The sequence below is a fragment of the Drosophila simulans genome, chromosome 2L (assembly GCF_016746395.2).
Source record: "Drosophila simulans strain w501 chromosome 2L, Prin_Dsim_3.1, whole genome shotgun sequence".
NCBI lineage: Eukaryota > Metazoa > Arthropoda > Insecta > Diptera > Drosophilidae > Drosophila > Drosophila simulans.
The window spans coordinates 12,834,890-12,862,114 of record NC_052520.2 but is presented as its reverse complement, the minus strand read 5'-3'; the positions used below and the strand labels follow the sequence as shown (position 1 = coordinate 12,862,114).

The 27,225-nt window shown below is 47.1% G+C and overlaps 4 protein-coding genes across 6 annotated transcripts; 3 read left to right on the top strand and 1 right to left on the bottom strand.

The window, feature by feature from the left end:
- The first annotated feature begins 196 nt into the window (after positions 1-196).
- On the top strand, positions 197-6,015 carry LOC6732143 (ubiquitin conjugation factor E4 B). 2 transcript variants are annotated; one of them, XM_016178339.3, is made up of 9 exons: positions 197-658; positions 1,281-1,599; positions 1,711-3,123; positions 3,192-3,763; positions 3,871-4,267; positions 4,333-4,445; positions 4,728-5,052; positions 5,110-5,452; positions 5,518-6,015. In XM_016178339.3, the coding sequence occupies exons 2-9, from the start codon at positions 1,399-1,401 to the stop codon at positions 5,784-5,786; spliced, it is 3,633 nt and encodes a 1,210-aa protein (XP_016024824.1). In that variant the 5' UTR covers positions 197-658; positions 1,281-1,398; the 3' UTR covers positions 5,787-6,015. The 2 variants fall into 2 exon arrangements, with proteins under 2 accessions (XP_016024824.1, XP_016024825.1); XM_016178340.3 differs by having other exon boundaries at positions 1,278-1,599.
- A 141-nt stretch (positions 6,016-6,156) lies between these two features.
- LOC6732142 (serine/threonine-protein kinase Tor) lies at positions 6,157-14,934 on the bottom strand. The gene is made up of 7 exons (XM_016180072.3): positions 14,389-14,934; positions 14,113-14,333; positions 13,372-13,938; positions 12,255-12,988; positions 10,257-12,198; positions 7,660-10,197; positions 6,157-7,585 (listed from the first exon to the last, which is right to left on the bottom strand). Exons 1-7 carry the CDS (start codon positions 14,612-14,614, stop codon positions 6,419-6,421), a joined length of 7,395 nt encoding a protein of 2,464 aa, XP_016024823.1. The 5' UTR covers positions 14,615-14,934; the 3' UTR covers positions 6,157-6,418.
- A 332-nt stretch (positions 14,935-15,266) lies between these two features.
- Positions 15,267-18,659, top strand: LOC6732141 (V-type proton ATPase catalytic subunit A). The gene is made up of 5 exons (XM_016178341.3): positions 15,267-15,393; positions 15,727-15,859; positions 16,100-16,797; positions 16,883-17,860; positions 17,916-18,659. Exons 2-5 carry the CDS (start codon positions 15,784-15,786, stop codon positions 18,006-18,008), a joined length of 1,845 nt encoding a protein of 614 aa, XP_016024821.1. The 5' UTR covers positions 15,267-15,393; positions 15,727-15,783; the 3' UTR covers positions 18,009-18,659.
- Positions 18,660-18,792: 133 nt separating this feature from the next.
- On the top strand, positions 18,793-25,739 carry LOC6732140 (protein YIPF5). Of its 2 annotated transcripts, none has more exons than XM_044923564.1 (6): positions 18,793-18,992; positions 19,055-19,260; positions 19,684-19,718; positions 21,526-21,636; positions 21,787-21,971; positions 22,741-22,900. In XM_044923564.1, exons 1-6 carry the CDS (start codon positions 18,898-18,900, stop codon positions 22,775-22,777), a joined length of 669 nt encoding a protein of 222 aa, XP_044779499.1. In that variant the 5' UTR covers positions 18,793-18,897; the 3' UTR covers positions 22,778-22,900. The 2 variants fall into 2 exon arrangements, with proteins under 2 accessions (XP_044779499.1, XP_002079272.2); XM_002079236.4 differs by lacking the exon at positions 22,741-22,900 and adding an exon at positions 25,255-25,739 and having other exon boundaries at positions 18,795-18,992.
- The last annotated feature ends 1,486 nt before the right edge of the window (positions 25,740-27,225 follow it).

Below are 27,225 nucleotides of genomic sequence, written 5' to 3'. Positions count from 1 at the left end.
GTGATAAAGTTCGCTCCTAGCAATTCAGCGATTAAGAGTTTTAGATATTTTTCTACGACTATTACCAGAAGCAAAAAATAGTTTCAGATATTTTCAAGCATATAAATTGATAATACATTCTTTGAGAACGGTATTGCAATTTAAGGCAGCAGTATTCAAATGATTCACAACTTGTCGAAATTTTAAATTCGATAATGAAAACATAAAAATATGAGGGCCCTGCAAGGGTTAAAGCAACTATCGGCGAACATTCCATCTTTAAGTGTGACCACGCCACGGCCAGTGTGACTGTCGGCCAGCAGACCAAACTGAAACTGAGTTCGTCGACTGACGCGAAACCCAAAAATTATAAGTAATTCAATTGGAGCAGAGTTCGGAGGTCTGTAATTTTTGAGCCCATCGTCTGGCCAGTGAAGCAGTTGTGTCGATATACGGATCGCATTCGGGCGATCCCCCCATAGATATAGCCAGCCTAGTGCCGATAACCAATCCCCTCGAAGCTCGACGAACAAAAGAGAAATTTTTTGCGTGGTCACCAGACGTGGAATTGCTCGGTTGCATTGTCGAAACCAGATTGAATTCCGTAAAATGCAATAGTTACGGGCCGTAGCTCAACCAATAAGTTTCGCAGCAGGTGAAAGTCGGTCCGTAGAGTCAGGTAAGTGCGAATATATGCGCGACACAATCCGCGATTTTCCGCATTTCACACACCCTCTCACATTGGCCCAATGTCCGATTATATATCCCACAATTTTGTGTACTTTATCCGTCGTCTGAAATGCGCAAATGAGCTGGCGATATCCCGTGCCGATCCGATCCTATTCGATCGGCTATCCCTAACCATTATATAAGGTTTCGCCACCCGATTCCGCATATGTTATGATATTGTTTACTTGTTTTGGGTGCAGTGCAGCGCCAGTGCTCGAGAAATCCCCTTCTAAAAATAGTTGCAGCCGTGCACTTTTTGTCAACCTCGGCCGATCTGCGTCCGCTTTTGAGATTCGCATGGTGACTGTGTGCGGCAGGTCAGTTGTCCTGGTATGTTCCCAGGTATGCTGCACATCGTCCGTCTAGTGCGTTGTTGCGTAGTTGCGTAGCACAAAGAGAAACGACCAATCCATCTGGTTTTCGCGATGGCGGCATTGTCTCCTCGTGAACTTGACGTTGACCGCTGGACTTTGTTTTAATTTTCTCACATTTTGTTATTTTATTTATTTGTCGACTGCGCGTGCTTTTGTTTGGTTCATTAACCCACATCATCGCCTCTTATTTTGCAGCAGCATCAGAAGAAGCGGCGGAAAAACTACGCCACAAACAAACAAAAACAGTGAGAGAGGCGAAAACAGATTTGGTAGCACAACTGCGCATTGTTTCCCAGAGTCCCAGCGGATCCGAGAAATGCCGGAAGAAGAGCCGCCACAAAAGCCCATGGAGGAGGAGGAGGATGATGATCAGGATCAGGACCAAGAACAGGATCTGCAGCCCCAGTTGCCGCAGGGCGAGATGCCCGGTCAGGAACAGCCTGAGCAGCCCAACCCTGATGTGCAGCCGCAACAGCCGGCCGAGGCTGTGGTGGTCACCGAATTATCCGCAGAAGAGGTATATTGTTTTCGTACTTAAAGTTCTCTAAATCATTAATACAAGTAAACTATTTTGTAAAACGAAAATGAATACTTAAATTGGTGGAACTAACCACTTAAATTCTTTCAGATGCGCGCCCGTCGTCTTCGAACTTTGGCCGCCCGTGGTGGCATCCAGAATGTCCTGGCGCCCCTGACTACTAGTCCTCAGAAGGCGCCACGGAAGCCGACCAATGTCTCTGGCGAGTCTCGACTGGTACGTGAGGCCACGCCCGGCGAAAAGGAGGTGTCACTGCCCACTTCGGCGCCCGCCTGGAGGGAACTGAGCGGAAAACCGGACATGGATGTGGAGATGAAGTCGGTGGCCTCGACACCAGTGCAAGATGTGGATATGACGCCAGCGCTCAGCCTGCCAACAGCCGAGGCCACCAAAAGGAGTGTGCTGCAGAGTTGCAAGATATCAGCTGGAAATGCCGAGTTGTCCATTGAAACTGTAGGCGGCCCAAAAAAAAGTGCGGATGAGCAGAACGAACAGCTGCTCTCCAGCCTGCTGAATGCCACGTGGAATGAGTACGGTAGCGGGTCCATCATTTGTGCCCAGAGTGCCAGCTTCCTGGAGCAGCAGCCCCACCGCAGATTCGACTTCGAGTGCATTGTGGCCAATGTGCTCATGGAGGCTGCTTTGAAGATCTACAACGGTGAGCTGATCGAAGGAGAGGGCGTTTCCGTTAAAGCGGACGATAAAGAGTTCTCCTCTGCTAAGAAAATTAAATCAGATGATACGGAAGTACAGGAAATCCTTGCCAACGCAGTAGCCACCGGAGGAGCAACTGCCAGCGGAGAGACTGCGGCTGCTGGCGCATCTGGACCAATTGAAGCGACTAGTAGCGAGGCAGCCGGTAACTGCGTGGCTCCACCAGTGCTTAGCATCGTGGCCACCACCAAACACCACGTGCTGCTCTATTTAATCAGTTGCTACCAGAACTATCAGACAGAGTGCTGCCGAAAGACGCCGCTCACCCAGCCTGCTCTGCAGCTGGCGTTCGAACAGGTGATGCGAATGACCGTCCTGGTGCTCACCGATCGCATTCACCAGAATCTCAACAGCCACATGGATCAGTCTGCTCTGCTGGATCTGATGTACATGGCCAAGGTGAGCGAGCCTTTCCTCATCGACTTGATAGTCCACACGCACCAGGATCGCGATACATTCGACACAATTTTCAGTCAGGTGCTTCGTGGTCTCTTCGCCGGAATGCAGCGCAATATCTGCACTTCCAAGATCAGTGTGCAGCAAATCGAGTGGCTGTCCAAACTGGTGGTCATCAAGGTGGGCAGTGTGCGACCCATCGCAGATCTCGTTTCCAGGCAGCCCAACTTCCTGCCACCCATCTGCACAAAGATCTCCGGTCGCGAAATAGTAAAATGCAGCTTTCTGGGACCCTTCCTCTCCGTGTCGCTGTTCGCTGAGGAGAACATCAAGTTTGCCGAGTTTACCACCAAGAACAAGCTTGAAGATGCCTCCAGCTCTCGATTGCGATGGGTGAGTAACTAATTACTAATGTAATATTAAACGTAATGTAATAATTGAATAAATTTTTAATCATTTAGGAGCTGCACTCAATGCGCACTCACATGCACGTAGTGTTCCATTCGCTGTGCGTAAATGCTAGCAGTCGTCCCAAGACACTGGAATACATCGCCAGTATCCTTCGGCACAACGATCGTCGTGTGCAGTTCGCCAGCGACGAAAAGCTGCTGGCCAGGGACGGCTTTATGATTAACCTGATGAGCGTGCTGCAGCAGCTGTCGGTGAAGATCAAGTTGGACCGCATTGAGCCAAATTTCCATTACTACAAGAACTCGCTCGTTAACATCGAGCAGGACACGAAGATTAGGTACAGCGAGGAGGAGTACCGCAACTTCCTGGCCCGTGATTTTAGCCAGCCCGTGGAGAACACAAACTTCCAGACACAGTGTTGGTTCCTCACCCTACAGGCCCATCATCTGGGCTACCTGCCTGCCATCCAGCGCTACCGCCAGAAGGTGCGCGCCATCAAAGAGCTGCAGAAACTCATCGACGAACTGGACCGTACCAAGTCCCATTGGATGAACTCCCGCTACGCCAACCGTAATAATCAGTTTAAGGAACGCTGGGAAAAGCAACTGCGAAAGCTAAATCGGTGGGTTATTTAAAAATCATTTTGTGACCTCCACACGTTTTATGAGTCACTTTCACCTAAGCGTGACGCATCTTTGGATCTAATTTGGTATCCCTTCCGAATTTCAGATCAAAAACCTGCTGCGAGATCACTCTTTTGGATCCGGCCCTGCTCCAGCGCTGCACGGAATTCTACTCCACTGTCTGCGAGTTCATGCTATACCAGTTCGAGGGACGCCCGATCGGAGGACCCTTCATCTCCCAGCTGCCCGTGCAGCAGCTATTACCAACGGATGCATTTTCCGCACTGCCCGAGTGGTATATCGATGACATCGCTGAGTTCATCCTGTTCACCATGCAGCATGCCAACATGGACATCCGTCAGGGCATCGACCACTCGATCATCACCTGGCTGCTAACCTGCGTCTGCGCATCGCACCTCATCAAGAATCCCTACGTGACTGCCAAGCTGGTTGAGGTGATGTTTGTGTTCTCCTTGAAGCCAGCCAACTCGATTAACGCGGCGGTAGGTTCCGGTTACAATAACCTAAGTGTCATATTTCTAAAGCTTTGTTTGCTTGCTCCAAACAGATGTGGAACCATGAGTTGGCCCAGAACGCCCTGGTCAGCTCGCTGATGAGATTCTATGTGGACGTAGAGACAACGGGCCAAAGCACTGAGTTTTACGATAAGTTTACCATTAGGTGAGCATGCCAATGAACCCAACCGCGCTTCATAATTTAGAATGAGTCATATCGACGGTTACGCACCCTCATTTTGGTAACACGGCACGGAAAAGTTCCGAAAGTTATTTGAGGCGTAGATAAACAAACAATCTTTTATATAAAGCTAAATGCTTTTTAAGTGATTTATCTTGGCAATACAAACACATATTCGTAATACGCATAAATGCAAAGCACTCTCTCAATTCGCTTAATGAATGATTTACAAACACGTGTAATTAATCAAATATTATTCCTGTACAGATACCATATTAGCCATCTGTTCAAATCCATGTGGGAGAACCCCATCCACCGGCAGGCCGTCATTTGTGAATCCCGGGTGGGAAATCAGTTCGTGAAGTTTGTCAATATGCTGATGAACGACACCACCTTTTTGCTGGACGAGTGCTTGGAGAACCTGAAGCGCATCCATCAGACCCAGCAGCTGCTATCGGATAAGGCTAATCTCAGCAAGATGAGCGCGGAGCAGCAGCAGAGCCGACTTACTCAGCTGGCGACAGACGAGCGCCAGTGTCGCTCCTACTTAACCTTGGCTCGCGAGACAGTCGATCTGTTTCACTATCTGACAGTGAGTGGAGAAGAGAATACGTGTGCATCTTAAATTTAAACCGATTATCAATTTTAGAGCGACATTAAGGAGCCGTTCATGCGCGACGAGCTCGTAGATCGACTGAGCTCCATGCTGAACTTCAATCTGAAACAACTGGCCGGGCCCAAGTGCAACGACCTGAAGGTCAAGAACCCGGCAAAATACGGCTGGGAGCCACGCAGTCTGCTGGCTCAGATCTTCGACATATATCTCCACCTGGACTGTGATAGATTCGCTGAGGCCCTGGCTGCCGACGAGCGCTCCTTCGACCTTCAAATCTGCAACGAGGCAGCATCGAGGATAAACCGACTGGCCCTCCGATCGGCGGTGGAGGTAGAGCGATTCAAGGCGCTCACACAGAGAGCTCACGAAATCTATGGTAAGAACTTAAGAAACCACTAAATAAATCTGATTGAAATGCAAATGCAAACGTTTCCCTTGCAGTTACCAACCAACAGACTGAAGATGAATGCGCCGACGCACCCGATGAGTTTAAGGATCCGCTGATGGACACGCTAATGTCGGACCCAGTGGTGCTTCCCTCCGGCACGGTGATGGATCGGGCGATTATCACCCGCCACTTGCTCAACAGCTGCACGGACCCGTTCAACCGGCAGCCACTCACCGAGGACATGCTGGTGGCCAACATTGAGCTGAAGCAGCGCATCGACGCCTGGCGCAAGGAGCAGCGTGGCAAGCGGAACAACTGCTAAGTCGCGCACCCGCAACCCATACTGCTATACTTAGGACTAGTTTAATGTGCAGTTTTAGTGTCTACCTATCTTCTACATATAAATATAAATATTCTTTGTGCAGGACTTAGTTTATTTGTGGTGCGCCCGATTTTTGGGTGGCCTGCAAGTATCAGTTACCATTAATCACCGCTCCCGTTAGGAGTCCTAATAATTTAGATGTTTGAAAAATATTGAAAATTTTCGCAAATCTTTCGTTGTTTTTCTACTTGGTTGCGAAAAAAAACGACACAATACCGAGTTGTGCGGGTAATTTGGTGATTTAAGAAATTGAATTTACTTGCAATTGGATTTCCAAATAAAAAATAATGAATAACACAAATGGTCTAAATGATTTTCTGTTTCACGGTTTTTAATGGTTTATACAAAGTTGGAATCTAGTTTCCAATCTGATTTACAAATAATAGATAATTAAGCGTACCTCTAACATAAATTATAAAAATATTTTATACCTAATGCACAGTTTGCAGTCACCTCGGAATCCTCTCCAGAGATGCTTGCACCCAATTCAGTTAGTAGTAGTAATCGTAAGTTCGTAATCTCGCTCAGTCAATTGCCGGTTGTCGCACGGGATCTCTGCCGGATCGGTTGACCTACCAAAACGGACACCAGCCAATGTAGCACTGGCAAAGGTTCTCGTTATTGGTCGCCTGCTGGATGAGCAGCTCCACCTGCGACTGCTCGTTTACGCTCTTTTCCGTCTGGAAGTCGGTGCCTGTTAGCTTGCACTTGACCCGCTTGATTACCTGGCTGGCTTTGCTGTTCGTCTCGTCGGCCACGTTGTTGTGTAGGCCGCCTTGCTGCAGCGTCGGATCGTATGGCTTCGACTTGGCCATGGGCAGGGAGTCCTCCACGGAGTTACTGAGACTGTCCTGCATTCCGGAACCGCCACGTCCACCGGGAGCACCCGCCCCAGCCACCGCATCGTTGCCCTTCTTGTCAACATCCAACAGTCTCCAGTTGAGCAGCGGATCGTAGACAAAGGCCTCCAGCACAGCCATCAGGGAATCCTTGTTGCGGCGAAGCACCAGCATCACGCTTTCGCAAGTGCGTCTGTAGGTGCCCTCGATGCCCGTGACCTCCATCGCCTTGATTAGCATCCGGGTGAGACGGAAGGGTATCTTTTCGGGAAACTTTTCGCGCGTCATGGCCACCTCGAAGCAGTCGCCAAAGTCTATGTGCAGTATCTTGCCGCTCATTCGATCCAGCATAAGGTTCGATGGATGACGATCGCCCAGACCCAGGATATAACCAACCATTGACATGACTGCCAGTGAGCGGGTGTAGTTGTTTCTCCGCTCAAACCACAATTCGGAGGACGGAGACTTGAGCCACAACAGCTTGGCCAAGTCGTCGCCTTGCGTCTGACCCAACGCATGCTCGAATACTTCCACCTTCTGCATCAGCGTGAGGTGATCATAGTCTGGCGCAAAATTAAGCATAGTGCGATGCTCCTGATTAAGTGGCACCTTTTTCTTGTCGCGGTAGTCGCGGATTAGCGTATGCAGGGTGTCACAATGTGGCACCCAACCAATCAGACCCGAGTTGGTACTGAGCGGGATAACCGCATACCGCTGGATGGCCAAGTTACGACGGAAAGTGTCGGGGTCATCCAACAGCAATGTGTTCACCAGGGAGAATAGCTGCATCACGCGTTCGTCCTGACGAAGATCCTCGTGTCCCTTTAGAAGGTACATATAGTCCTTGCCATTGGAGCCGCGTATGCACAGTTTTCGTGGGCGCTGCTTGGAAGTAATCACCTAAAATATATGTATAGAAACTTGCATTAATACCCAGAAGCCATTAAGAAATCCAAAGAAAATGTTATCATTACCTGTAGGTTGGTTTTAATGATACTAATCCGGATGAGCTCCTGGCCAGGATTGTAGGACCCGGGCACGGCCAGTTCGAGATCTTTGCACGTCGTCAGTTTGGGCGAGACATACGGCAGCTCCAGAGAGGTAAGCTGTGGCAGCTGGCGCGAGATCTTTTGGAAGACGTGATAGTAGATGTCCCACGCTCGATCCAGATCCATCACCACCGCCGATGTCTTGTACCGCTGCGACCACTCGTACGCCTCCGTCAGCTCGCGTCCATAGGCCTGCGAGAAGGATGTCTCCTTGAGCGTTTGCGGTCCCCTCTCCAGCATAGCATGCAGTGGCTCCAAAATCTCGAACATGCCCTTTACGTTGCGATCACCAAAGTAAAGTCGCGAAGCTTCCTCCAAACCTTCGTGCCACTGTTCGTGCCACAGAATCGCCACTCGGATGAGCTCCTCACTGCACATGACCGCCTGCTCCACCAAGGTGGGCGAGTGTTTCGTCATCGAGTCGAGGATCTTAAAGGCGGCGTTCCTGCGCGCCAATGATGCTGACTTGGAGGCGACTGTCAGAGGATAGACCAGAGCCTGCGGGTGATTCTTTCCTATGTCCATAAGGAGCTGGTGGATCAGTTGACCCACCAACTGACGGTGGGTATCGATGCGGGCAATAAGCTGCGGGATAACCTGAAGCCAGGTGTTGATCTCGATCAGCTTCATTCCAGAGAGCAGCGCCTCGTACACCTCCGCATGGTTGCCATAGTCAAACCAAAGAGTTAACAACCGTAGCGTATCCTGCAGCGAATTGCCTTTTATAAGGCTGATTGAACGGAAGAATCCCTGAACTGCCGGTACGGCGTATCGCTGTATGATCATTAGATCACTGTCGAGGCCCATGCTGGCTCCCGGAGGCTGTTGTTTGTCCAGCGCCGATTTTTGGGCCTGCACCACCTTGAAGTTCATGTATGCCCACAGATGCCAGGCCTTGTACCAGTTGGGATCATAGCTGGTGGCTTTTTCGAAGCACTCGAGAGCGCCTTGAATGGCATCCGGTCTGATGCTGTCCTGCAGCTTGTTCTGCCAGGTGGCCATGCGCAGATAGCAGCGGGCCATGAGTCGCTGATCTTGTTGCTTTAGTGCTTCCGGAGGTAAACAGCTTAGCTCCTGACTATAGGTGCTGACGAAGTGCGTCAACTGCTCGTAGGCTTCCTGCAGCTGATTATTGGCAGCCATGTACTTGGTGTACGCATAGGTCACCTGCGGTTGATTACAAGGTAGTGGCTGGTTCGGATTAAGCTTGGGATCGGTGCCTAGCAGCATCACCAGAGTTTTATGGGACAAGTGCAGGGAGCCGCTCTTCCTGCACAGACTAGCGTACTTCAGCCAGGTGTGTATGTCGTCGTGCGGTTTTACCACCAGCGAGTGCACCTGGATGATCCTTCGCCAGTCTTCTACTAGTCGCTGGCCTCCTTGAAGACGCTTCCACCACATGGTCTTTAAGGGCTCTCGCCTCTCGGGGATCAGCTTGTATTGGATGACCTCCTCCAGCTCCGCCAGCATTTGTACACAAACCATGGCTCCGTAAGCTCTTTCATAAGACTCGCCCGCCATTGATGTGAGCTCCGTGTCCAGGAGGTCCCTCGTTTCGTCAATGAGGCGCTGTGCGGTCTCAAAGTCGTCATGATGCACGGCGAGGACAGCACGATAGTAGCTTCCATCTTGGGTATCCTCTGGTATACACCTTACGTACTCCCGCATCGCCTCCCAATCCTGGAGACCCCAGGCGGCCACCGCAGCCAAGGGTCCTGCTCTTGATTTGGCCTCCGCACCGAAGGTTTCCCACTCGTGCTTGGTCACGTTGCTCAGCTCCGACCAATCTCCGAGGGCCTCCAAGCAGCGCATGTGACCGAGTCGCGCCTCCAAGTCTGATGAATTCGTCTTTAGATTCCTTTCATAGTGTTCCAGCGCCTCATCCCAATTGTGAAGTTTTTCATACCATCTTCCTTGAACATTTAGTTCGTTGGCTGCATTCCGATACCTTGTGAGCAGACCTTCCGCTGCTTCCCTTTGCTGCAGCTTGTTGTTGATTAAAATCAAGGACTCAAAAACTTGGGAATCTTCTCGCAGAAGGAACTCCTCCTCCTTGTAGCGCAATGCCTTCGCATAAGCTCTGCAAGCCATCGCTCGAGTACCCAATAGCTTAGTTTCTATTGGTATTGGATCCCGGTCGCAGTGCTCCATAAACTCCGCCAAGTTGAGGATTGTCTGGGTGATTTCCGGCATGTCGGTAACTTGCAGGGCTTGAATCAGCGACTGTGTTAGCTCGTTTTTCAAATCCGGCGAAAGTTCCGTCCAACAGGAGATAAATGCGGCGTTAAAAAGATCTCGCAACAGCGTATCGTACTCTTGGGCCAACGAACGACAGGCTCTCAGTGCGTGCGAAGGCGATTCCTTTAGCAGCCCAATGGACAACCGCTTTAGCCACTCAACCCAGTCGTCCTTGGACACCCGCCGCGTCACCTGCCACGCCGTTCGTAGTTCGTTTGTGGTGACCTACAAGAAAATTAAAAATTTTATAACTCGAACAAAACAATAAACTATTATCAACGAACCTGCAGATTTTTATTATTGCTATTTCGGTCCGTCACAAATGGCTCGTTGTTTTTGGACCTGGCCGGCCGCAGAGCTGACTCCCCGGCACCATAGGAATCCGCCCGTGTGCTGTTGGACTTAATCCGACTCAGTAGGTCCTCGTACTCGGGATCCGCAATGCGATGCTTGTTGAGAGTGCGCTGGACCATAGGCACGAACACGAGGTACTTATTGCCCAGTTGCTTTACCAGTGAGCGAAGGGTTGTCATAGCTTGGTCCCGAAGCTCTGGCTCAGCGTCCAGCACTCGAACCAACGGATGTATGATGCGCGAGGAAAAGTCGGTGAAGTCCAGCTGACAGGCTAGATTGTTGATCGTTTCCAGGGCTACCAGTGACACCTGCCGTGGTACATACGGAGAATCGAAGAGTTTCACGATCGGAGGCAAAATCAGCGGAAGGTAGTAACCCAAAGTGCTGCCAAACTTTTGGAGAGCTTGGAGCAGCCTTCTCGTGACCATTCTATCCTTGGAGTTATCGTGCTGCAATACTCGCAGAATTTGTGGGATCAGCTCCGCCAAATAATCCCTAAACTCGCATCCCAAGGCCACGGCGATCTGTTCTATCAAATTGATTAGAGTGTTTTGCAGAGGCGTATTTATGGTCCAAAACTCTTTGATCAACTTGAAAATATCTCCCATGTAGCTGATGATGTGCAGCTTCACAAAAGCCACCAGAATGGCGAGCTGCTGGAAGAGAAACTCCCTCAGATTATTATCCGCAGTGCGTACATTGTCCAGCAAATTTGGAAGCACTTGGGCCAAGTACGGCACACATTTGATGCCCAGGCTCTGGAAGATAAAAGTAACCGCCTGCACCACGCTGGTGTGACGTGTACTTAACGTGGGATCCCGTAGAATCCTCATCAAGGCAGCTATGGCCACAGCGGGATAATACTCATCCAATGCGTTGCCCATGTTGACCAGCAACTCAGCGGTGGAGATGTCCTGACTTTCATCGACTTTGCCATCGGAGTATGCTATTAAAACATTATCCTTTTGGCTATCAATCAAGCCCTTGTTCATCTTGTGCTTGTAAGGATCCATGGCTCCCAACAAGCCCAGCACTCGTATCGTTTCCCTTCGTATGGATCGACGTTGTTCCGTTTTAAGGAAATTAATCAAAATGTCTATGAGCACGGGGTACTTGTGATATGGGCTAACCACTCTGCCCGTTGCACTGATTAACTGTCCCAAGGTCCACAGAGCCACTCCTCGCTTATCCGGACTGCCAGCGTCGCCCAGCATTTCGAGCAAAATGGACAGAAGGTCATCTGCCCACAATTCCATTTCATCGGAGCCTCCATTTACCTCTGCTAGATCACCAATAGTGCGAAGCACATTCAAAATAACTCCTGGATTCGATTCCGGCTCATGTAACTTGGGCACTAAGGCTTTGAGGATCGGATTCATGTACGAGGATATTAGCCTGGGCGTGCTTATCACCAGATGGTCAAGCATCTTTGCGCTCTGCTCCTTGTTCCGACTCATACCCGAGTACTTCAGATCCGTGATCAACTCGATCATGGTGGTTCTTAGCTTGGGCATCACATAAGCCGGGTTTATGGACGACAATCTACCAATGGTCACCATTGCCAGCTCCCGGATCTCAAAGATTTCGTCGTGCAGCGTAATAAATAGCGAATTTAGAGACTCTGGCTGAGCAAGTTTCCCATCAAAGGTCTCGTCCAGCGAACGTAGAATACGTATTCGCACATTACAGTCCATATCAGTAATGGCCACCATAAGCAAGCGCTCAATCACATGGGAAACGGTGTCGCTGAGGGTCTTGGAGTTCTCCATACTTTCAGAGGATTGCACTGCCAATTTAAGGAGTCGTGTGCATGTTTGCACTGCCTCCAAACGAATCTCCTGCTGCTCATGAACGATGAAGAAGTCAGCGCATCTAAAAAAGATATTAAAACTTGTAATATAACTAAAATATAGTAAATTAAGGCTTACCGTTGCACAAAGTCCAGCATGTTTTGCTCCTCAAAGTTGAAGGTACCCAGCGTTTTAAGTGCCAGCACTGTGGTGGCTCCGTCACCATTCTGCATTAGCGAGCCATCGATGGCGATCGTTGGCAAAGCAGTGTATGGTAAAACAGCCGCCTTGTTCATCAGCACCTGGGATAGGATTCCGATCAATCCTTCTGTAATGGCCGACTTTAGCTGCGGCACATTCTCGGAGAGTTCTCTTAGGCAAACAGTCAGAGCTGGCGAGAGACCCGTGTAGAACATCTGCTCAAGGATATCCTTAACATCGTCGGCGATCTCCGACTTAACGGCATGCGCAAGGAGCGTTATGCAGGCAAAGACCGCAGGATCCACTGGTACCTTTCGTTTGCTGGTCAAATCCTTTGCCGGCAAAGCGACCTTCACGCTGGTCATTATACTGGATAGATGAACTTCGATCGCACTCTGCACCGCCACAGCTATGTACCCAATGGTAATGTAGGCCACCGTGCGATCCTTCTCCTTGCCCCGCAGGATCTGCATTAAGTGCGACACACATGTCTGAAGGTATTTTTCCACAAACACCGCGCGGTTAAAAGCAGCCAAGCGGGGCAGAATTTGAAGGAGTGCCTGCTGTACATACGGAGACTTCGAAGTTCGCTGCTCCAAAACATTGTCGCAAATGTTGGTGTAGTGCTCCTGAAGGATCTCCTGAGCATAGGCGGACTCCAGTACGTTGTGCTGATGGATGTCAATATTATTAGTTACTTGTATGTTTTAAGGTGCTTAAACATAAGTGAAGAGTTTGTATTTAAAATTAAGAAACATTAAAATATATTTTTTATAATTAAGAAATGAAAAATAAACTATTTTTAATAAAAACACGGTTGCCTGATTGCCGCCTCACAATTACTACTGGTAAAGTATCACACTCTACTGCTAAATATGAATACCTCGACATTTACACAATTTTTAAACTATAATTAGGTCAGCTGATTTCTTCCCGTCAGGCATCGCTTGGCTTTTAGATACATGTAAAGTGTACATACTACGTAAACCAAAAGGTAAATAAATGAAAATGACAAATACATTCGTGTGTGGAGGTATTTGATCGTTAGACTCACGCTCGCGAACTTGGCAACTCCTTTGTGATGCTCTCCCTCGCCCAAATGCGTTTGGGAGCTGCCGAGCTTGTCAATGAAGGGCACCTTTAGCCGCGGCACTAGAGTATTCAGCTGGGAACCCATACTCGACGAACTGCTGGCCTCCAGGAACTTGTTGTGTTGGGTCTTGGGGAACAGCGTCTTCAGCGACGTGTAGCGCCGCTCCCAGGTGGCATTGGCACAGCGAAAGAGCTCGTTGAAGACGACGAGGCCACCGTGAATGCGATCATCTCGGGTCACGCCCTTCTGATCCTTGCTAGAGGCCAAGTCCGCATTGAAGCTCCCATTCGCCTCGTCATAGCAGATTCTATACCACTGTGGTTCACTGGACTGTTTGGTGCTCTCTCGCTGAGCGGTGACAATCAAAGCCGCCCTCAAAGCCTCGCCAGCTGACTCTCGTATAGCAGGTTTGGGATCGAAGATGGCGTTAAAGATAACCTCGAAGAAGGTCAAGATGTGCTGGTAGAAGTATGTCGGCAGGGCGATCGCCAGCTCACGGAGGATAAAGACGGCTGAATGGCGGCGGTACTGAAAAATAAGCACATTTAATAAAGCTTAAACATTTCGCTTTCAATGAATTAAATGCATTTCTATAACTCTAGACATGTTTACAACTATTACTTTCATTATTATAAAATTCTTCCATCTTCATCTCGAAATCAGACTTAAAAGCTTAATTTTTAGGTTTCCCTTATGATTCACCTCTTGTCTCTCGCCTCTGAGCACCTCAAAAGCCTTCTTAATATCAAAGTCAAAGGAATCGGCGCCCTTGGAGGTGGGCATGTTGGCCAACTTGACCAGGGAGCGGGCGGCAATCTCCATGACGGACACATCGTTGATCAGCAGAAGATCGCGTAGGCGGTTGAGATAGGGCGAAATGCCTTTTCTGGCAGTTAGACTGCCCTCGCAGTTAATCAGGCACTCTGAAAGGGAAGACGTTAAATCCTCTCAAGCACTGCCGGCGAGCCAGGAACTCACTCATGGCCAAGGCACCGCCTTTCTTCTCATTGATGTCCGTCGCATTCACCATCGTGAAAATGTGGTGGTCGAACTCGTCGAAGAATTGCGCCAGCTCCTCCTGGGACATCTCGCGCAGCTCGGTCTTTACATAGAAGAGCAGATCCTGGGTGGCCTTGTTCTGGACATTCCGGTTGCGGGACTTAAGCCCGTTGACGAACTGCTGCACCACCGACGTCGTCGACATGGCTGGGCAGGGTTTATTCACTATTTAAACGCGATTTTCACTTGCATTTGGGATGGGAAAGGGTGGAGCAGGTGCATCTGCCTGCTGTCTCCGGACTTTGGAGGTTATCTTTTCGGTTGCCCTGGGGCGCTGCACGCACTGTTCCACTGGTCACTCGATAGGATCTTATGTGCCGGCACCGGTGCCGAACGATCTCACACGGATGCAGGTCGTTTGCTTCCTTTAATTCCGGATTACTTCGGTTTTTACGGAAATTTATTGCAGCCGCTGCCGATTAGTGATGTAAAACAGAATTCGATGAATTTACAATCGATATTTTCTTGCAGATACTTCTATGAATTTGCGCCGACTTATAAACTTTTTAAATTTTAGAGAACATTTAAAAATGAGATACTGAAGATACTGTAATTACTAAATTTGCAATTACTGCAAATTTGCAAAATAAGCAATTAAAAAGAAATTGGCTTAAAACAAGTTAAAACAAATTAAAACATTTATAATATTGGAGTGAATAAGTTGCATTGAAGACTTTGGGAATTAGCAGAGATATGCAAACATATGTAAAATATATATTAATTACCAACAGGTTATTCAATATTTAACGGCAGAATGGGCTAGTGGAATCCGACTATTAATTTGTCATGACGTGCGCGCTTGTGTGAGTACGATGTGAGCCCATCTCTAACGACAACCTGGAGCCCTCGCCGATAACCGATAGATCAATACTAGAGTGAAATCAAAAAAGCAGGAGAATTTTCATAAGAGCTGGTGAAACAAATGTGAGCTTATTTAATTTTAGAGCATCTGAAAAAACAGTTTTTACGCCACAAAACAATTAGAACACTGACCCCAAGGTGTGCAATGAAAAGAAAGTGTGTAAATTGCTGTTGTGATGTGTAAAAGGTGGAAAATTCAGCTTGCCGTTGGAGGCATGTGTGAAAATTGTATTGGAAAATCGATGCTGTGCTGCGGGGGTGTGAAGCTTTTCACTGGGGGCTGCTGCTGCACATGAGCGCCACCTATGATTTTCCTCGCGGAAAACGCTCTCTCTTTCGGGGGCATGGAAAATGCGTGTTTTTGTTTATAAGAAAAACGGTTACTTTTTCCCACAGCCAACGAACGATTTGACCGTTACCGACAGAAGAAGAAGAAGAGCAGCAACCGCGACCATGTCCAACTTGAGGAAATTCAAAGACGAGGAGCGCGAGTCGGAGTATGGCCGTGTCTACGCGGTATCCGGACCAGGTAAGCGACGTCACCAGCGTCCTTCATGCGCTGACCCCCAAGATCTCTAATCCTTAAATTTCCTATTTTCTTTCTGCTGTTCTTAACTGTACTCCTCCACATTTTCCTTCTTATCCTTCCTTATTATCCTGCTTCCCCTTTTAATATTTCTGTATGCTTTCTTCTTCCTCCTGTTCCGGATAATCTTCCTCATTATGCTAATCATTTTTGTCTTCTCCAACAACTTTAAACCCACTTCAGTGGTCACGGCGGAGGCCATGTCTGGATCCGCTATGTACGAGCTGGTCCGCGTGGGCTACTACGAGCTGGTGGGCGAGATCATCCGTCTGGAGGGCGACATGGCCACCATTCAGGTGTACGAAGAGACTTCGGGCGTCACCGTGGGCGATCCGGTGCTGCGTACCGGCAAGCCACTCTCCGTGGAACTTGGACCCGGCATCATGGGCAGCATCTTCGACGGCATCCAACGACCTTTGAGGGACATTGGTGTGATGACCAACTCCATCTATATACCCAAAGGTGTCAACACAACTGCTTTGTCGCGCTCCGAGATGTGGGAATTTAATCCGCTAAATGTGCGTGTGGGATCCCACATCACCGGAGGAGATCTTTATGGAGTGGTACACGAGAACACGCTGGTGAAGCAGCGCATGATTGTGGCACCCAGGGCCAAGGGAACCGTTCGATACATTGCCCCCGCGGGCAACTATAACCTGGAAGACATTGTCCTGGAGACGGAGTTCGATGGCGAGATCACCAAGCACACCATGTTGCAGGTGTGGCCGGTGCGTCAGCCACGTCCCGTCACAGAGAAGCTGCCAGCCAACCATCCGCTCTTCACGGGCCAACGCGTCCTTGACTCGCTCTTCCCCTGCGTCCAGGGCGGCACCACTGCCATCCCCGGTGCCTTTGGCTGCGGCAAGACCGTCATTTCGCAGGCAAGTTGCAAATTATTCGTTTAATCCACATCGTACATCTTATTAAATGGCAATTCCTTCCCATCTGTACTTCAACCATCTGCAGGCCCTGTCCAAGTACTCCAACTCCGATGTGATCATCTACGTCGGTTGTGGCGAACGTGGTAACGAGATGTCTGAGGTACTGCGTGACTTCCCCGAACTGACCTGCGAGATCGATGGCGTCACCGAGTCCATTATGAAGCGAACTGCTCTGGTGGCCAACACCTCCAACATGCCTGTGGCTGCTCGTGAGGCCTCCATCTACACTGGTATCACTCTGTCTGAATACTTCCGTGATATGGGCTACAACGTAGCCATGATGGCTGATTCAACCTCCCGTTGGGCTGAGGCACTTCGTGAGATTTCGGGTCGTCTGGCTGAGATGCCTGCCGATTCCGGCTACCCTGCTTATCTGGGTGCTCGTCTGGCCACATTCTACGAACGTGCTGGGCGCGTCAAGTGCTTGGGTAACCCGGAGCGCGAGGGATCCGTGTCCATTGTCGGAGCTGTGTCTCCTCCCGGTGGTGACTTCTCCGATCCCGTGACCTCCGCCACTCTGGGTATCGTGCAGGTGTTCTGGGGTCTCGACAAGAAGCTGGCCCAGCGCAAGCACTTCCCCTCGATCAACTGGCTCATCTCCTACTCGAAGTACATGCGTGCTCTGGATGAATACTACGACAAGAACTACCCCGAGTTCGTGCCACTGCGCACCAAGGTCAAGGAGATCCTGCAGGAGGAGGAGGATTTGTCCGAGATCGTGCAGCTGGTGGGCAAGGCATCGCTGGCCGAGACCGACAAGGTGACCCTGGAAGTGGCCAAGCTGCTGAAGGACGACTTTCTGCAACAGAACTCCTACTCACCATACGATCGCGTTTGTCCCTTTTACAAGACGGTGGGCATGCTGAGAAACATCATGGCCTTCTATGAGACCGCCCGGCATGCCGTTGAGTCCACAGCCCAGTCGGACAACAAGATCACATGGAACACTATCAGGGAATCGATGGGCGGAATTATGTACCAGCTGTCGTCGATGAAGTTCAAGGTGAGAGGATTTATATATTCCTATGATTGTTAATATTAATAATGCACATTTCAAGGACCCGGTGAAAGATGGCGAGCAAAAGATCAAGGCGGACTACGACCAGCTGTACGAGGATCTGCAGCAGGCCTTCAGAAATCTGGAGGACTAAGCGGAAACGGCCAGAAACCAACTGCGGGCTTTCCTAGCGAGAGGAATGGATAAAGAAGCAAACCAAACGAAATAAGAAACCAAAGCTAGGTTATTATTCGAATTCCCCATTCAATCTAGTCATATTTACATAATGCATAATAAGATATTTGAATCCAAGTTTACTTATAAGTTTAACAAACAGTTTGGCCCGCTTCAGGTCTAGTCAGGTCAGAGTCGAATCACCAGAAGAAGATACGCAAAACGAAAGGAAAGACGAACAATAATTAGTCGGTAGCGCAAATGGAACGCAGTTAAACCAGCCATATACATAAATACCATACATATACGACACATATGTATAATTATCTATGTTGATATATAAATATAATTCACAGCTATGTATTGTTAGTAAATTTTCATATAGTTATCGATTGTGTTCGTTACCCTATTGTGTGAAACTAAACCAACTAAACGGCAAGTCTAAAGGGCGTTTGAATCTTTACGAAATTACAAAATATTATATTCCTACATATTATAGACCTTTAAAGAACGCAATAACAACGTAGCCCCAAAAGCATGTACCTCTACTACCAAAGGATAGCTATTTCAGTAACTTGTGTGTGTTGCAAATGGAGCTATGGAAATAAAATGTATTATGAATGTTACAAAATGATCGGGTTTTTATTTACTTGTTTATAAAGTGGCGCAATTTTTTGAATTTAAAACGAGTCGATGGGCGAGACAATATCGATTTCCGATAGCACAGATATCATCCGTCGACTACTTTAAGCGATAGGTAACGTCGAAATTCATCGGTTACACCTAGCTCTTTGCCATCTCTAGTTGACGTGTTGTTAAATTAAATATCATTTTGTAAATATATGAATTGCACTTAAATTACAGTAATCATGTCTCAGTTCGGCGGACCCAACGACTTTTACGGCTCCGCGCCCTCGGCCGATGCCAGCTACAACTTCGATATGCCGGAATTCGGCCAGGAACTGTGAGTTGTTACCCGGAATTCCATTTCACAGCATTCACAATTGTTGCTCCACTTGCTTGCAGCAATTTCCAAACCTTCGACAACACACAGGCTTCAGTGCCGCCTAACTATGATGCGTCCTATGCTCAGCCGCCGAGCCAAGGATTGGGCGGCTTCTACGATCCCACGGCGTACACCGACACGAGCTACGGACAGGACAAAAGCGGAAAGTCAGCTGCTGACGGAGGTGCCGGCAACGAATTCGATGATGAGCCCCCTCTGCTGGAAGGTGAGATTCTGTTACAAATGGGCATACCAGTCTTCAAGTACTTGCGAGCTTTTGCCTATTAGATTTCTGTTACTTGTTTAGAGAACTTGAGCCCAAAGTAATAATAACTTGTACAAAACCTATATATTTGCATACAACCAAGTTTTAGTTTTCTTTATAAGTTTTTAATTGTTATAATATCGTCGTCTTATCTCAGCATATCTGACCAGTAGTTTTGGCTATTGGATATTAATGTTTATAGTACTGAAATCGTTATTGTCACTTAATTCAAGAATTCAATGATGATCAATTTACCTAACAGATACTTTTATTCATTCTATATACTTATATGTAATCGTTGAGTCAAATAAGTTTTCATACTTTACCATCATCTTTACCTTTTATCGCATAACGAACTTTCCCTTTCCTCCTTTTTTGTTCCAGAACTGGGCATCAATCCGAATCACATCTTCCAAAAGGTAAGTAAAGAAAGCAGAACAAAGAATGCTACGCCGCAGCTTTCCGTAATTTGCGTACTCCACCTTTGGAGCTGCCCGGTGGTGGAGGATAACGTCCCTTCCTCCCACAGCCTGCTGCTCTTGAACGCATTTTCAAATGAAGATCTTGAGGGGAGCCAGGCAAATTGCATATTTTATGCGCCCGATTCCACCGACACACGCCACAAAGGAGCTGCGAGTTTTGAGTTGCCCACTTTGTTTGCCCGGACAATTACTCCACCCGCCGCGTAATTCCTGCTTTGCCTTTACGCATTTTCCCCGGATCCTGTCCCGGTTGCGGCCCAGTGCCTTTTTCTAATTTGTGCAACGCAACGGGTGGCTTTCCTTCTGGGCGGCCACTTTAGGCCGCGCTTTTCCGGCGCGTCCGCCAACTTCGTTTTAATTGAAATTTAAATGTTTTTGCATTTCGCTTTTGTATTTATTGCAAGCATCTCCTCCTGGCGCAATAATTCTATTGTTTTTCGCTTTTATGCCATTTTTTGTATGCATTTTATATTGTGTGCTATGTTGTCGTTGCACTTGCGGGTTTGTGTCGTTAATGAAGACATATTTTTTCATTGCACTCGCCGGCGGCGTGGCCGTAGTTGTTTTTAAATAAATAAAGCAACTTTTGTGTTTTTAATTAAAGTTTTTCTCGCACACTTTTTACCCCTCGCATTCGGTCCAGTTCGCTGTGTAACTTTCTGCATTTTTGTCCATTTTGTAAAAAATTTGCGTGCGCCTGATTCTCATTTCTTTCGCTCCGGCACGGAATTTATTACGCTTGTGTTAATTGAAAAATGAAAATGTTAATGTTAATGAGTCCGTGTGCCATCATAAAACTGAAACGAAATGAAATGAAATGCTAATTAAATTGTTCATCAGCTAGCTGGGGGAATTATGGTTAGATTTGTGTGTGACTCTGGTCCTGTTTGTTAAAGTAATGGATCGTTGGCAAATGGCAAAGTCAACAGCGGCTTTTTCAAGGCTTTTACGTACTCACGGGAAATATCCATCCGCACAAAAAAACGACTAACAAACACTTAGCTCTATTACAAAATGTATAGTAAAATCGTATGGTATGCATACAAATTCTCCCCTTTGCAATAGGGTCATTTGAATATGGCTGCGGCACTACAAACAACTCCAATTTGGTCTAGTTTTGGATATCGAAAACTAATTTGCAACCACAATGTATGGCCTGCATTTTTCCACTTCAAATTCTTTTCAATCTCAATTAATGTTGGTAAAGCCACAAAGAGACACTCGGAATTTCATCGACAATTTTCAGTGGGTCCTTTTGCACGACTATAATATCAAATTTCATGGCTCTTGTCCCTGGCCCACATTCGCATGCGTCAAATGCGTTGACAGCTTTTGGCCGAGTTTCCAAGCCCCGGCTCACTTGGTAGCTGGCTGGATGGCTGGCTGGTCAGCAATATCATTTATCATCAATTTCCATTTTTCAAATTTCTCTGCCACTGCACACGGTGCAAAAACAAGGGGCAAAACCAAAACGCATAGAGAACAAATGTTTGGAAAACGGGAGTTGGGCTTCGTTTTATGACCGCTGTGCGAACAAATGAATTGTGTTGTGTAGTGTCCAGTGTCCCATGTCCCGGGTCCAAAGTCCCGTGTTCCGAATTCCATGTCCTGCCGCAAGCTCCATGAGTGATGATGGCCTGTTGCCGGACGGACTTCACCCTACCCAACCCCCAATCCTCTCCTGTCGTTGTGTAATCCTTCACTTGCTCTAATTTTAATCGTATTACTCTCGCGCTCTCTCTAGACACTCGCCGTGCTGAATCCGCTGCGCGGTACTGACCAGCAAATCCTCCAGGATACTGACATGGCGGGTCCACTGGTCTTTTGCCTCACACTTGGCGGCTTCCTGCTGCTGGTAAGTTTTTCAGATTGTGCTTTAAATGCGGTTGAAATCAATTGTAATCAATATTTCAAGTAAGAATTTCCGTTGAAAATTGTATATTGTGCAATATGGCCTACGTTTTATCACCTATCTTATTTATACTTATATTTATTTTATCCACAGAGCGGCAAGGTGACGTTCTCGTACATCTACGGCATCGGCGTAATGGGCTGCATCTTCTTCTACTGCCTGCTGTCCCTGATGGTCAGCCGGTCGCAGGTTACCTTCGGTGCAGTGGCCTCCGTGCTGGGCTATTGTCTGCTGCCCATGGTGGTGCTGTCGGGCATCAACATTTTAATCACCATTCAGTAAGTAATTGTTGACACAAGTCGCTGGCTTTTCATCTGCCCTCCATTCATTTCGTTGGCCTGTGGAGGCAGTGGAGCCATTCATGCCATCAGTCGCTGTGCTTTATATTTATGTTTTTAATTGAAAAGTTGCCAATGCATTGGCGTCGAATCCTCATTGTTTGTGGCCTGTAATTACAAACTTTTGCCTAAGCTCGTCCAGCTGCGACTGCAGCACGTTTTCGATCCGCTCCAACCGCTCAAATTTGTTCTATTGATGCTTGGAATCCGGCTGCTGCTGCTGCTGCTGCTGCTGCTGCTGCTGCTGCTCCTCGCCCATTCAAGCTGATCACTTCTGGCTGTTATTACTATTGTTATGGCGGGTGATGTTGTTTTTCGATTGTTTGATTTGAGTCTGCCGTTCTGTTTGATACGGTCATGTAACTGCAATGAAATAGTTGCCCCTGCGAAGATGAAAATCCCCCAGTGGGCTTGTAAATAGCAATTAGGACTTTCAAGTTATTGGCGCCAACGAATTTCTAATTTAAATCACTTTCCTAGTTCTAGTGTTAGCATACATCTTATGCATCTCAATCTTACGATGGCAACTTAAGATAGTTTAGTTTCATTCATAAATACATACGTGTGCTAGAAGCAGATCTTTTAGTTTCCAGTGTGCAACTACTATTCCTCATCGGCCAGCGTTTAATTTTTCTTTATCTGCCCATCCTTTGGGCCTGATTTCCCCCTGGCTCTTTTCGCACAATTTAGGTTTTTAATTTTGTTGCAGTTTTGGGCCAGCGATGCATACACACGGATGCGAATAAAAACGAGTAGCCAACTTAATTTGCGCTTTTAGTGCACTCCAGGGCCACAACTGCCAAACTACAGACTACGGACTGCGGACCGAGGACCAAGGACCAAGGACTCGCAACGACGGACAAAACGAAGGACGGAGGAGCTCGGACTCCATTGAAGCCAAGGCAAGACAGGCAAAAAGCGGAGCCAAATAACGCCAACTATGCGCCGTTTAATTTTCGCGCTGCGAATGGTTGGAGTGGGTGGTTTTTGGCCAAGTGGGCGGTTTCGGTGGTGGAAATGCTCCTGCCCGGCGGTCCAGTGTCCATCTGTCTAACGTTCCATGTCCTGTTTTGCCACCCGTTGAGTTTCGTTCACGTAGTTTCCTTTTCAAATATGTGTCCAGCACTTGCTGTCTCGGGCATTCCGCCCACTCGCCGCCCACTTTTCCCTGCCGTTTTCCGCCCCTCCCCGCCCTTCCTCTCCGTCATTTTTTGTGTTTTTATTTCCGGTTTTTTTTTTACTGACTCCACTCACTCGCCACGCTTTTTATGATGGCCATGCGAGGAGCAACACGCAAATGCTGCGTGAGTTTTTAGCGCTCTCTCTGGTGGATGCACCTCCTCCTGCCCACCACCCACCACCCCGTTGGCACGTCATAATTTCAGAGCAGCGCGGGGAAACTAAGTGCTGCGCTGGGTGGGCGTGGGTGGATATGAGTGTGTGTGTGTGTGGAAAACAACTATTGCTCGAGCTTACTCGACACCAAGCGCGTTTTGTTTGCCCCATCCTGCCATCCAATCCACTCCACCACCAGCGATTTCCGGCCCACAACCCAACCCTATCACCAAACTGTCCAACTGCCCAGTGCAATTGCCATTTTGGTTGCCTGTTTGCTTGCATTTTTTATTTGTTGGCTTTAAGCGCTTGCACTTTTGTGGGTGGTGTGCGTGTGTGTGTGTGTGTGTGCTAGCTTTGATGTTCATATAGTCCTGCGAGTGCCAGCCAAGTTTACAGTAAATATTTTTGCGATTCCCCGCTGTCCATTTCCCTTTTCCTCTTCTTTTTTTAGACAGACTTTTTAATTGAGTTTGTTTGGTGATGCAAAAGTGCGCAAAAATTACACAGACAGTCGAGTTATCCGGCCCTACATAGTATTGTTTTGATTGGTTTTTAGGCTAGTGCCGGACCATTTAAGCTGCCCAGTTCGGGGCCAAAAAATCACTTGGCACCAGCACGGCGCTGGACACAGTGACCATCGTGCGACACAGTTCTGGGCAAGATTGCAGGGACCATGAAAAAAAAAACGGGGAGTCCAGTTGAGTTGAGTGGCGGGAAATGGGAAAGAGGAGAACAGTCGAGCCGCCGAGACCACAGAAAGGCAATCCATTAAACGGGTGCGTGTAGCTGAAAATTGGAACTCTGGAATATGGGGATTTATGTTTTGGTTTCCTAAATTGATTTCTTTGTCGGATTTTATGGGTTTACCGAAGAGATGCTGGGATCACAACTTTTTTTCCTTCGCTTTTTAAGTGTTTAATCTTATGTCTAACTCAAGTATACACATTGTTTATCCTTGCTGACCGTATAGAGTCAATAACTTTGATATTGTTTTCTTTTTTTGATTTATTGATCGTAAAATATTTGGATTCCAGATGTTGGCCTAAAATTCTTAACACTATGTGTGTTTTTCAACTTTTTAGTAAAGTTCAAAGTAAACATGTAATTGCTTTGGTAAGATAATACGGAAAATATGGCTTGAAACCACCAAATCAAAGTAATTATTCGGATTGTATCTTCGTAAGCTCGCCTTTAATCTTTCGCCGACTTGTGCGTCGGGGAATAAAGGTAACATTTTCCGTATATCGCTTTGAAATCAATTTTTCATTTTCCGCTGGGCTTTCCCTGTGTGAGCGTGTGTGGGTTGGTTGGTTGGTTGGTTATGTGTGCGCTTTGTAGTTGGACTATGTTTGCACATCCTTTTGCCGGCACATCGCCTGCTGTCTTTGTTTGCCCTGCCCATTCATTCGCACACACGCTCAGACTTACCCCACACCCACATGCACACTCATCCTTTTTTATGAACACTCAGCCGAATAGAGTATATCCCAAGTCGATGAACTGAGAAAAATAGTGTCAAAAGCAGTCATTATTTTAATTACCTTGGGATTTCAAAAGAACATCGACGAATGAAATAGCTCAAAAACTATCTGAATTATATTTTATGTAAATAAATACTATAAGTAACTAAGATCAATACGCAGATTCCAAATGAAGATGAGTACATTTCCTGTTCTATCAGATTGCAAGACTCTATATACACAAATTTCTATAAGTTTAATCTTTTCCGCTAAGTATGTATGATTTGTAGTGGAATTAAGAACACTTCCGCATGGGATTTTTCTGACTCTGTAGAGCCGGTGCTTCATGCATATGCATTGTTTATTGATTTCACCGACGTCTATATCTATCTGGACTGAGTTGGTATCTCGTTTCACTCTTGCAGGGGCACACTCGGCCTAATTGTGAGCGGCATCTCCATATTCTGGTGCGCCATATCGGCCTCGAAACTGTTCGCCACCGCCTTCTCCATGGACCATCAACAGCTGCTGATTGCCTATCCGTGTGCGGTGCTCTATGGAGGATTTGCGTTGATTACCATTTACTAGGGCTACGAGATCCCCGCTGCTATTCCACCACCACCACTACGCCCTCTGTTGTTGTGTTTGCCTGGTTTTAATTGTCCTGCAAACACACACTCTTGCAGCACAATAAATACACACACACGGATGTCAGGAGGAGAAGCAAGAAGAGGAGCCAACCCGAACCACATATGGATATGTATATTTTTAAGAAAATAAGCGCCGATTGCGAATTTGTTTTCCACATTCTCCTTTTTCGCTGGCCAAGCTCCGCGTTTACTCAATACTTTTGTTGTCAGCCAATGTAATAAATTTGATTGCGAGTAAAAAAATGGTTAACAAATTGAAATTGGTTTTTTGCCATGCACAATTGTAGTCGTGGTAAGCAGCATATTGAAATTTCGCGCTCTCGTTTCCGTTTCCGTCGCACTGAACACTTTTTGGGGCATGCAAAATTAACGCGACTCAGGCAATATGCCCCCCGCTTTTTTTCGGAATACTCTTCGTGTTCGCCCTATATTTGTGCAATTATTGTTTTTTGTTTTAAGAACTTTGGTATTGCGTTGTGGGTATTTATACGGGTATTATGCCACGAATCGCCAGGCGCAAATTTACCTGGATAGTTAATCGATTGCACGGGCTTTGGACAACATGCGAAACGAAATGGGGTAAGTGAATTGATAAAAATATTTATATTTAAGTATAATCGGAAAGAACATAGCAAAACAGTAATCTTTCTGTTTGGTATTCATTATAAAATGTTTCAGATTATGAAATATAAAAGAATTTAAGCTTAAATGTTGCAGTTTGTATGCATTTTCACATTGGAATTAAATATTTACGAGATCGTTTGACACACCTTCATTTCTTGTTGGGCAATCGGCTTTGTTCATATTCATGAATGGTTGCAAGAAATGTTTACATATTCCGGTGAATCACTCGGGTATCTCCTCCTTGGACTTTTGTGCCTATTCCAGCACGTTTACCTGGCCAAACTGAACGTAGAAAGAAAATCGAATCGAATTTTCCACCTCCGATTGTTGGAATTTATGATTTTCACAATCCTGCTGCTGCTTTCCGCTCGTTTGTTGCACTTTGCGGCACTAATCGACATCAAGTGTTCGAAGCCATGCAGGTTTTTGAATCTATTCAATTGTGAATTCGTTGGCCTAATTGAAATTTCAAGTGCAGCAGATGCTGGCCAGATATGAATGCCGATTCGATTTGCGTGTGGTTTTCGCATTGCAATGCACTGGTAAAGGTAATAAAAATTGTTAAATAAAATTCCTGGCCGCATGCGGAGTGTTAATTTAATTTGATAATGATTGAAAAAACAAATCAGCATAAAAAATGCCCCAAAAAAAAGGGATGTGGCAAAAGAAAAGGTTCTCCTTACCATATGCAAATAATTCAACGTTGTCCTCGCATTTTCATATTACATAATTAGCGTTTTCTCTCACAGCGCTCTTTTGTAAATTTTTTTTGTCGGAATTTCTGGGTTGTCCTTTTCCCGTTTGGCTGCCTGAATAAATTGCAAAATGCGTAGCATACTTCTGTGCGCTTTGCGCTTTTTGATTTCCGCCCCCCGCCACTTTGCCCCTTTGCCTCTTATGCAAATTGTTGTAATTACTACAATTCGGTTGAGCATTTTTATGGCCAAAACGGAAAGGCAGCGGGAATACAACAACCAAAAAAAATACAAAAAGGAGAAGAAATATATATAGACGCGGAAATATTTGTGCGCTAATTGCGTGGCCCGAATGAAGAAGGAAGAGCCAAAAGCCCGGCCAGGATCTGTGTGCTTAAGCATTTTACGCTCATCAAAGGCGTCGCTT